This window comes from Motacilla alba, chromosome 5 (genome assembly GCF_015832195.1).
Source record: "Motacilla alba alba isolate MOTALB_02 chromosome 5, Motacilla_alba_V1.0_pri, whole genome shotgun sequence".
Classification (NCBI taxonomy): domain Eukaryota; kingdom Metazoa; phylum Chordata; class Aves; order Passeriformes; family Motacillidae; genus Motacilla; species Motacilla alba.
In genome coordinates, this window is record NC_052020.1 from 13,817,499 (window position 1) to 13,829,557 (window position 12,059).

Genomic DNA, 12,059 nt, shown 5'->3' on the forward strand with positions numbered 1-12,059 from the left:
ATTTGATCCATCAGCTGCTAGTGGACTTTTTATCCAACTCTAGAACAAGCTCTGTCTATCCACAAGGCTCCTTCTTCCATTTGTTTCAGCTACAAAACATGAATTTGAATAATCTTGTGAGTGAACCAGCATGTTTGCTGATGTGAGCTTCTCTGTTCATTGTATTATCTCACTGTAAGGCAGACTGCTGAGAGGGTCATCTCTGCCTTCACTGAGAACAGCTTGGTGCTAACATCTGATTGTGCCCTCATATACCCACACCACACCCATAAAAAAGAACTGGATTTTTTTTCCCATGCAAATATTTTACTTTTCATGATCATTGCTCACAGGATCTTGAAACATGTCCAATTAGGATTCTTAATGAAACATTGCAGAGGTTGCTTTTTGACAGAGTCCTAGCTTTTGCTCACTTCCCCAGCATTATCTGGTTGTTGGTATCATGTGCCCACATTTAGTCATCTGATCAGTCATACAGAGTCAGCATTACTTTCAAAAATTCAGCAGAATTACTGGCACATTAAAAATTAGTCATTTGTTTGAATGAGGGTCCATATCTCTAAGAAAGCCTGGAAAATTGGTCTTGACATAATAAAGTGTTTATAAAGCTAAGTATTTATGGCAGCTTTCACTTAACCCATACTTAGGCTGAGCTGCAGCAAAAAGATTTGTCTTGTTAAATAATTTGGGGACACATAGGCTGAACTAGATTAATTTTAAATTAAGAGTGGTTAAAGTACCGTTTACAGATTAAAACAAAAACTAGGCAAAGCTTTGAGATTTGAGTCACAGATGGGCAAATGCTGGCATTTTCATGGAAGTGCAGTAGTTTTGAGAGACAAACCTTAATCAGATGAAGTACTGTAAAAGAAAGTTGGTAAAGCACTTGAAGAGATACCTTGTAAATAGAAACCCCAGTGTTTTACAGAGGTCTAGCACAGGTCTCTGGGTATATTTGAATTACTGATGTTTTGTAGAAAACCAACTCCTCTGTTGCCAGCATATGTTATTGAAACTCTTCAGAAACTAACTTTTTCCTGCAAGTGTGTAGCACAGATAGACAAAGTGAAAAATTACTAGACTTGGGGTTTTTATATTATTCTGCCCATCCACACCCCTCAGCCCTCTCCCACTCCGCCAAAACAAACAACAAAACCCTAAAACAAACTAACCCAAACATAGTAGATCTCACTGGAGTCACAGAATACTTTTCTGGAAGCTCCATAGCAGTAAGACTACCATAGTTTCTCCCTCAGAGACAAAGTTCTGTGGTGAGTTCTAAGTCCTCACCTCCCATTTCAGTCTTGGCAAGCCCCGGGTCCCCCTAAGAGAGAAGCAGCAAACCTCCTGCTGCTCAGGGCCCTGCTCATGCAGACTCAGATGACAACTGCTTAGTTCCTCTTCTTGGCTGGTTCGAGAGGTCCCGGAGTGTAATCATGTGGTGATTTAAAACTTTTTGTCATCAAAACTGAAGCTCATTGAAATAGATAGTAGAAAGACATGGTGCCACTTATAGAGAGAATTTGCTCATGCTTTAACAGATGTCGTTCAATCAAAATGCCACCTTCCTCTGCTTTTCATACAGAGGTTCTGGGTAGGGTACAATTTCCTGAATTTCCCTACAAAAAGATAGGGATTAAGAATCACTTTCAAAAATATTACTGATAGCAGATGGAAAGGAAAAGGCTGGCAAATCTTCTCTGAGTGTGCTGTGTTTCTTTTCTCCCATCTAGCTTGAGTAGGATTGTTAAATGATTCTGAGCAGTATCAAAGGAGAAGAGCACGTGTCTGCGGCGTGCAGCTGCTACTAACTCGCTCTGAACGTGTGATCTGGAATGAATTATGAATAGTGTGTCGTGTACACCACTATTTCCTAGAAAACAAACTCTGCAGTTACTGAAACCTGACTTGCAGAGCCCTGCTGCTTCCACACTGCCACCACACACTTTCCTTGTTGTGTCTGATCTAAGAGTGCTGACAAGACTTAGCCGAGGCCTCCCTCCTCAACTCCCCACTCCAGACATACATCGGTCTGGACAGGGAGCAGATATAAGTTGGCAGGCAGTTCCAAGCCCCAAAGAGCTTATTATCTCAATTAAATAAAAAAAAAATAAATAGGAAAAAGGTTGGTTCAAAAGATGCAGGCCCACATGCTTGAATGGGTCAATGGTGGAGGTTGGAAAAGAGCCTCACTCACCTGATTTCTGATCTGGTACATTCGTCACCAGCCTTCACTGCCCGTCTGCACTGAAGTCTGGGAATTCCAGGCACCATATCAATGAATTCTAGCAGGTTACCCAGCATATTTGTGTGGACCCAAGCATAAAAGAAGGTTTCTTATCTCAAGACCAGAGCTATCTAAGACATGCAAGGTAAAGTGCTGTTTTAGAAAACTACTCCCAGAAGCAGAGCAAAAAGAACAAAACTTCTGTATTTAATCCTGTCTGGTTCAATACTCAGACCTTTTAGCTAAGCCTAGCCTATAAATCCTCATGCATTAGAAGGTTTATTTGGGTTTTTAAAGCTGTTGGACTTTTGTTTTCTTTCCATGCTGAGTGGAAAGATGCTGGCTAATTATTCAAGAGTGGCTATGTCTGATTCCATTACCTTGCTCCTTTTACAGCCATGTAAAGTTGGTGTGAAACACTACTGTTATGAATTAATTGATACTTCATATTCCCACTTTCATATTCCCATTTGCCCTGGCAAAAATGGCCAGGTTAGGAATAAGGCAGGGAGAAGAGGTAGACAGAGAGATGATAGATAGATAGATAGATAGATAGATAGATAGATAGATAGATAGATAGATAGATAGAATTAGAGGCAAGATAAATTAGGTTACAAAATTCACTTAGGGGCATGACACCTTTTAGACTCACTCAAAATAAACTTATTAAAATATAGCCAGTATTAAGAGAAATTATGCAGGAGTGTAATTTCTTCTGTCTCCAGAATGAAATTATTTTAATGTAACTTACCTTTTAATCCAAATCTCCCCCTGTTAAATCTCCTCTCTGCCTTTGCTTATGGCTTTTGCAGTTTTGGACAATCTGAGATTTTTCTTTGTTGGTATTAGAGCCAGAAAAAAAAAAAAGTGATAGCAGCAGCATTTCCAGTGAAATAGAAATCATTCACATGTCAAAGCAAATAAAAGAGTTTTCATCACTTCAAACACTTCATCTAGGTATATTCTTTAATTATAGAAAATTTTAGATGCCATTATGTAACTCAACAGCATGTGACATCACTTCTTAAAATCCTCACTCTTTTCCCTCAGCCCATTCAGATCCTAGGAAGAAGAGAAACTGCTGTAAAATGTAAGAAGAAGATTTAGAACCACTAAATTATACAAGAGCAATCCATTGGTTTAATTCGTTTTCAGACCATTATTAGTGAAATAAAAAGAGACAGACTTATTTTCAAAGACAATAGAACACATGTGAGTCCCATAGTCTTCACCAGATTTTGTCAGCACTGCCCATCTGTGGACTTGACAATTTATCATGTTAGGCTCAATGGGCCCCTGATGGTGGGCCAGGGAGAACTCTTTATTTTCACATCTTTGGAAAAAATTAATGCTGGTCTTCCTAGAAAAGCCTACTCACTGATTTTTGTGCTATTAGATCATGCTTCCAGTTTGCTAAATTGTAGATAATTAACAAAGAAAAATATTCGGAAGAAAGAAGGGAAGAGAGTAATATAAACTGGGGATCAAAAACATAAATCTGTGCCAGTGATACTTGTGGTAAGCTGCTAAATTCCTGTGTTCCAAGAAGCTGCAGGTGATAAATCTATTAGAGATGGATGCCAGTGAACAAATTGTCAGGCCTGACTTTCAGGCATTTCTGAACTTAAATTGGAGAAAAGTTAAATTGGAGAAAAATACTGGGATTCTTCCTGTCAATACCATTACTCATACATAGTTTAATGCAATCTTGAAAGCAGACTCATACTTTCAAAGCCACAAAGCCTACAAAAACATGCCCATCCCTGGGAAAAATGCTGTTAAAACCAGATAGGAGGAAGCAGACACTTCAGACTCATTTAGGAGGTGCTTCCTGCTCTGCTGAAGTGGGGACTAAAAGCTCTCAATTACCCTCCGAAGCCAAGGTGTGAGCACACAAAGGCTAACAACCCTTAGAGAGATCATGGGTGTGACGTTCTCTACCGATAGCATTGCCAACCTGTACCACTGCAGAAAACTTAATGGCTGGTCAGAATTGGTTATTTGTTCTCTTTAATACAGCAAAACATCAGTTTCAAGATACTTGCTGTGCAAGGTCAGCCTGAAGGTTGTCCTAAGCAGGAAAAACCTCACTCAGGAGATGTATTTGTATACACTAAGAAGAGGACTGCATTTGGAGTCAGGATAAAGAAAAGGGCCATCTTCATAAACCCTTAAAATGCAAAATTGTTTTATTCCCCTCTCTCCTTCTCATCTGTGAGTGCTACCTTTCTTAAGGAAGTGTCAGCACTTCCTTCTGCAGCCTGAATTCTCAGGGCTCCATGATTCTGTGCAACAATCTGCCCCAGGCTGGAACACAGAGACATGCTCAGGCTGCTAGGAACATCTTCCTGACTGCTTGGTGCAAGATGCTTTTGGTTTCTCATTTTACTCACATGCAGACAATTAATCTCTGAGTGCTGTTGATATTGTAGACAAAAGGGATTTCTCAGGAAGACTATTGATATACTAAAGCCATTAACATTTAGATAAAAGCATATAGAACCTGCACACATGTATATAGGATCACAAAGCACATGATCAACACCACCTATTTTACAGATGGAGAAATGGTGCATAGAGGAATTTCCCTCTTTAACAGGAGAATATGACAAAAAATATACCCAAAACCCCTGCTTCTCAATTTCCCTAATCTTCATATTGTTTATCTTCCAGATATATCAGGCATTGATTTCAGCACATATCAGCATGTATAGCAGATCCTCACATAACAGCACTGTGAGAACCGGAAGATTTTAGGGGGAAATATCACTTTATTGTTTAAATCTGCAACAATGGTTCTGATCTCTTTGGCAACAAAGCTGAATTTGAAAAGCAGAAGAGTCTGTTTGCTTCTGTATCCTTCCAAGCTTATTTGCTCTTACTGGCTTAATACTGGCATAGGCTGCCAGAGAGACTGTGGAATCTCCAACCTTGGAGATACTCACACCTGGACTAGGCAAGAGCAACCAGGTCCATCTTTGAAATTGTGCCAAACAACCTCCAGAGGGCCCTTCCAATCTAAATGATTTTGTGGTTTTATTCTCTTCCATTTTCTTTGTATTCTATTAAATGGTTCACCTCAAAATGTGGCAAATCCATGCTTTTGACTTTGTTTGCTAATATAGAAGGTCAAGTGTAATTCTGTACTAGGTCTACACAGGAAGGCAGACAGAAAGAACTTCTTGATTGCAGAAGAGTTTTGATAGTTTGAAGTATAGGTTATTTTTAATGGGTCTGTTCCTTTGGCAACAGTTTTGTTCAGACTCTTGCACTGCATTCACTGGAAACATCCAAATAGAAGAAACTAGTTCTTTTTAATCCCTGTTTTGACTACACTCTTGGAAAAGAGACACTGTGAGTAACTGGAAACTAAAAGAGTATTTGATAATATTTTTATTACCACAGTTGCTCGTGCTCATAAAGACAGGGAAATACCTTATATGACATCTCTTGTCAAAGTGACGCACAAGACAAACAAGAAGATAACAGATGTAGGGAATGGAGTGGCAAGAGGTATTACCATGACAGTACTACTCCAACACACAAAGAGACTTAGATATGTGCAAATTATTTAATTGATTAAAGGAGGACTGAGCAGGGCAACTGTGGTTATAAGACTTGTGAATTTTGTCCTGACTGCACTCGATTATCATGGACTACAACCAAGAGATCTCCTTTAGGCTGAGGAAAGACTGAGAAAAGCTAAAAATGCTGGTGTTGATCAGCTTGGAGAATCTAATTCTCCAGGGAGACCTTATTGCTGCCAACAAGGTGTCCCTGTCAATATTTAAAGGGAGCCCATAAGAAAGATTCAGATCGACTTTTTTGTAAGTCCTGTTGTGACAGGACCCAGGGTAAGGGTTTTAACCTAAACAAGGGAAGATTCATACTAGAGGAGATTTTTTTAAAATGAAGGTGGTAGAACACAAGCCCAGATTTCCCTGAGGGGTGGTGGATGCCCCATCCCTGGAAACATTCAAGGCCAGATTGTAATAGTAATCCAACATTCTTTAAAAAAAATTATCTAATTCTGGTACAAGTCTTACACTGTAATGAGAATCTCTTCAAGAAAATTGTGTCTGGTGAAAGCCCATAGATCTGTCACCTTTAAGATCAGCTGACAGGCTTATCTAAAGCCTTTTTCTGAACCCCCCCTATCCCCCACTCCCAAAAGATCTAGAGAAGGGAACTGAGAACAGAGGCATTTGAGAGCTCTGTTTGATAATGTGACTCTTCTCAACCTGTGTCTGGGGTTTGCCAAGAAAGACTGATGATGCCAAGGACTCTGCTCCTTGCTGTAGAGCCCACCTGGGACTGCCACCAGTATTTACTAGCACCTTTCAAAGATCTGAAATATCACAGCTCTCACTAAGCTGAGAGCAGCCATGATATTGCTGAGAGAATGCTGAGAAAAGTACTGCCTGGCAGCTGTCCTGGAAAGGTGTGCTCTCTCTTTAAGGCAAGGAAGTAACAGAATACCAAGTTCAGGAAGGTACAATTTCAATATGTCTTTAAACTTAAATCCCATAGACAGTCCTGAGATTTAAGTGCTTGCTTAAATTTGGACTCACACTAAGGTGCTATCTGTATAAGAATGGATTTTAGCATGTACTTATATACAGCTTTCCCTCCCAGGCTGAATGTTAGGCTGTCTTTGCAGGTGAGACTTGGCATCTTAAGCGCTCAGGAAGAAGGCTTGGCATTACATATATATTTAATACAGCTCTTGCCTCTCCCTGATGTTTCAGAATCAAAGCCCCTGTACTTAGCCTATGGTTTAACATTTCTCTCATATCTTTCTTTCCACAGTATGTGGCATTTGCCTCCCTGTTCTTCATTCTGGTCTCCATTACCACCTTCTGCCTCGAGACCCACGAGAGATTTAACCCCATTGTGAACAAGACAGAAACTGAATTCATCGGGAATGACACCCAGGTGCGGCACTACAGGGAAGCAGAGACGGAAGCCTTTCTCACCTACATCGAAGGTGTCTGTGTGGTCTGGTTTACATTTGAGTTCTTGATGAGAGTCACTTTCTGCCCAAACAAGGTGGAATTTATCAAAAACTCTTTGAACATCATTGACTTTGTGGCCATACTGCCTTTCTATCTAGAGGTTGGACTCAGTGGCCTGTCTTCCAAAGCTGCTAAGGATGTCCTGGGCTTCCTCCGCGTAGTCCGTTTCGTGCGAATCCTGCGAATTTTCAAGCTGACCCGCCACTTCGTCGGGTTGCGGGTCTTGGGACACACCCTCCGTGCCAGCACAAACGAATTCTTGCTGCTCATCATATTTTTGGCATTGGGCGTCTTAATCTTTGCCACGATGATCTATTATGCCGAGAGAATAGGTGCTAAACCAAATGACCCTAGTGCCAGTGAACACACACACTTTAAAAATATCCCCATCGGCTTTTGGTGGGCTGTTGTCACCATGACGACCCTGGGCTACGGAGACATGTATCCTCAGACTTGGTCAGGCATGCTGGTGGGGGCCCTCTGCGCTCTCGCTGGTGTGCTGACCATTGCCATGCCTGTCCCTGTCATTGTGAACAATTTCGGAATGTATTACTCCTTAGCTATGGCTAAGCAGAAGCTACCAAAGAAAAAAAAGAAGCATATCCCGAGGCCACCCCAGCTGGGATCCCCCAATTATTGTAAATCTGTCGTAAACTCTCCACACCACAGTACTCAGAGCGACACTTGCCCACTGGCCCAAGAAGAAATTTTAGAAATTAACAGAGCAGGTAGGAAACCTCTTAGAGGAATGTCCATCTGACCGTTAACCTCCATCCCGCGTAGTGATTTAAGATTCAGCCAGACTGCTTTCTTAGAGCAATGGGTAGCACATTTATCCATTCTAGTCCCACCATCACACAGTGAATAATATGTGTGAAGTCTAGGTTGCAGGGACAAATGGTACAGTGGAGGCTGATCAGCAAAACTAAGGATGAGAGCACGCTCTAGGAGCCCAAACTTTGGTCCTGGTTAAGGGCATACAAGTCTCAAGATATTCTGGAAAGCTGTTACATCTAGTGGAAGAATTTTGAGAGTTCTACAGCTGTGTTGCTGGACTGTGTAATGCATCTCAGAGGCTCCTGAGAGCTGAATGCTTCATAGAGCAGAGTAGGAGCCAAGTACTCAGCAATTACAGAGCTTTCTGACAAAACAGGGCTGGAATTCGAAACAGCCAGATGCTTTCTCATTTGTTCCCATTTGGGACCTTTCAGCTGTTTTAAATGGCAGATTTTGTACATCTCATTACAGAAACTAGGTGCCTAGTAAGTTGAAGGGACAACTATACCATCATGCATATTCATGAGACAATCCAGTCTCTTTCTGATGATTAACTGCAAAGTAGAACAACAGCTCAAATTCTTGACACTAATGCAAAATGACTCACTCTGAGACAAGACTAGATGTAAGGATGTTTATTCCATGGCATGCAAATCAATCTATTCTATAATATTCCACTAGAATTTAGCATTTAGAACTATGACGAGTTTTGAACCACATTTTCTAAAACATGCTCCTTTTGCAAGTATGGGTTGGTGAGTTACAGCTCTTTCAACCTTCTAGCAGCAAAGGCCAACTGTAAAAGGTCTGACTGGTCATTACTGGCTGGTTTGGCCTAAACAGTGATTGCCTCATTCTTATTTTAAATTGTACTGATTCATGTTAGCAATAGGTGAAACCAGAGCTAAATTAACCATTCTAATTCTACTGGGAGGGGGGAGGGAAATTGAAAGAATACTAGTCACCATGGAATATATTATAATATCCCATGGCTAGTGGTTAATTATGGGAATATCTCAGTTCTATGAGACTCGTATAGCACACAAAATTAGAGGGCTCTAATTTGATTTTTTTAAAACCCCATAATCTACCTCTACCCGTGGAATATCACTATTTATTCTATGAAGTAATTTGAAACTACATAACCACATTGAAAACAATGCCAACTTCATTTTTGGCAGATGTTCCAGCCAAGTTGCATAGTAGACATTCTTCAGCCTTTTCAGAATATCCCCCTGTGTTGTATTAGAAAGGACAGATTGCCAGCCAAGTGATCTCAACTGACATAGAGTTCAAAACAGGTGTTTTGGAAGAGCTAGCATATACCTATGATGGTCTTGTGTTATCATTTTTTGCTTTGAAGAAAATTCTGATTTGTTACTCATTGTGAGTGAGATATTTTCTCATCATCTCATAGCCATGCATGTTGATGTCATTGTGAGAAGCACAAAGAAAGTGAGACTTTCCTTTGTGTGTGACTTCACCAATGCCAATGCTAATTTTGGAGGGGAAGAGCTGGTGGGAATCGTTCTCTTCTTTCCTATTCTCTTTCCTCTTCCTTTCTTATTTCTTTTCCCTTCTGTGCAAGTATGTAAAATCCATTCAAAAGGTAAATAGCTTTCATTTTGTTTTTGTTAAAGGCTATTTCCATTGCAACAGACCAATCACAATTCACGTGACTGATAGACTGTACCAATTGTACCCTTGGTGCACATAAGCGATGGTTCTATCATCCATTCCCCTCAGGTTGCAAATGCTTATCACTGCTCATATTCAAGCAGCAAACTTCCTCATAAAGCAGATGCTTTTGTGGCATCATGGATCAAGAGGGAAAGAGGGCACAGCAGTATTGTGTGTCTCCTACCATGAGCAATGTGCCAACTGCCCCATGATAGGGTGCAAGAAATGCCAGACTCTGGGGTACTTTAGCTGTCAGCTACAGAGTGAAACCAGCTCAGAAATCCCTGGCTTTCCTTTCATTACCTTAAGTTCCTTCCATTACTTACCCTGGTCCTCTCTGGGAACTGGAGGACCAGGAACTCTACAAGTTCAGTACAATTCCACACTGGTATCCTGAGAACACATGTAATTTTGGTTCAATGGGGAACTGTTTCGCCACCGTCAGTGCTCTAAACTCAGCTGTTACCACAATATCCATGAAGTATTGATAGTAGCAGCAACTTATCTATTTCTGCAATAATTAAGAGAGACTATTTTTATATACATATACAAGCATATATATTTTAAGAAGTAACAAAGCACACTTACACTTCAGCTAACAAAATTGTAACACTGTAGCTGGAGTTCTGTTTCTGATAATTATTATGCACCACTAGCAGCAAAAAATATTGCCTGCATCTTTTAGCTTCCAAATAGGGAATGATCTATATGTGTGCAGGAGAAAAGCAAAAAAATACTAAGATCAGAACCAAACTGTTAAGACAAGATCTGCATTGCCTTGATGTTAAGTTTCAGTTCTGTAACATGAAGCATTCTCAGGAACAGAGTTGTTTTTGAAATCATTACCAGCACATTATATGAAAACGGGGACTTGCAAGCAGGTAACAACTTTAGATTGGTTAACATCATCTAACTGTAAACAACTAGTTAATATTGCATTAGGAACACAGAATGGGTGCCTAACTTTTCTAAAATAGTGTCCACGTTGTCCAGCACATTTCTTGTAATTTTTAACTGTAAAGCTTCAGTGTGACAGTGTCTAGGTCACATAAGATCATGTGATTTGTATCCAATATGTTATTAAAAAACAAAAAAAGCCTGCTTAGTTAAGGTGTAAAGGGCATCACATGAAGTTATTAATTCTATACATTATTTGCGGTGGACTGATTAAACACATCACCGAACAGGGCTGAGCATGAAGTAGTTCTACACATGACTCCCTCCCTCATCCTCCGAGTCAGCACTTCACATCTGTTCCTGGTCCATGCCCTCAGGGCCAAGGGGGCTCTACAGAGAGCTCAGCACAGCTCTGCCCGATGCCTCCTCCCAGGATAAGGAGCACTTTCCTGGCACAGGCATGCAAACAGCAGAGCTTTGCCCACAGGCTGCACAGCTGCTGCCAAAGATGCTGTGGTCATTTGCAGCCAAAGCAAAGAAGCTTTGAATTTAAAGACTGGCAGGTTTGAATTAAATCTTTTTATTGCCCCAAACACTCTCAGCAGCTCAGTCCTGGGCTAATAGACACCTGGCAGGAGGGTATCTTTAATTAACAGCACTTGATTTTAATCTGTCAGAGTTTAAGAATGTCAGTTTCATTCTACCTTACCTCCCCTTTCTGCAGCAGCTCTTCCTGTTTTCCATCCTGTCTGATCCCATCAGTGGGTGGCTAGGAAAGCAGCAGAAGTGCGGAAAGGCATTTCAGAGTAGAGGATGGTAGAGCTAGAGCTCTAGGCAGACCTTCACCAGCAGCATTAAGAAAGGAGAAATTTCCCCTATACAAAACATCGTCTGCAAAGCCATTTCTGCTGCCCATAAATTCTCAAGATACTGTTTAAACAGTGCCTGGTGAAACTGGGCCTGATACAAAGCAGCAGATTTCACCTGGTCAATTTGACCAAAACTCCTTGACCTGGGGATATCTCAAACTATAGAGAACTGTGTTTCCCCTCACTTAACATACCAAATTCTAACATCTCCATGTCAAAGGATTGATGTTGTTATGTTGCAGTGGTGTTTACAGGCCCTGTTCAAGATCAGGGCTTCATTTTGGCATCATTTTATATAGGACAACCACTATACTGCAATCAAATACCCAACAGGCTAAGTGGACAGCAGAGAGAAAATGGAAATAATCCCCAATATTTTCAGTTGACACAGGGCTTAATTTAATTAAGGAAGATTACTTTTAAGGTCTGTGGCAGAGCCACTAGTTGAATATAATTAAAAAATCATCAATCAACCAGTCTGCTATGCTGGAGTGTCTTTTATCTCAAGGCTTGATTATTCTAAACAGTCAGAATCATAACAGAAGTTAAAAAATAAAAAAATAAAAAACCAGACCAAAAAAAACCAAACCAAAA

General features: G+C 40.6%; 1 protein-coding gene across 6 annotated transcripts in view; it reads left to right on the forward strand.

Moving 5' to 3' along the window:
- The window catches only part of KCNC1 (potassium voltage-gated channel subfamily C member 1), a 124,026-nt gene that overhangs the window by 77,838 nt on the left and 34,129 nt on the right, over positions 1–12,059 (forward strand). For all 6 annotated transcript variants that reach the window (XM_038138409.1, XM_038138403.1, XM_038138405.1 and 3 more), the window contains exon 2: positions 7,037–7,970. In XM_038138409.1, coding sequence (XP_037994337.1) covers positions 7,037–7,970 — 934 coding nt within the window. The remainder of the gene's footprint in view (positions 1–7,036; positions 7,971–12,059) is intronic.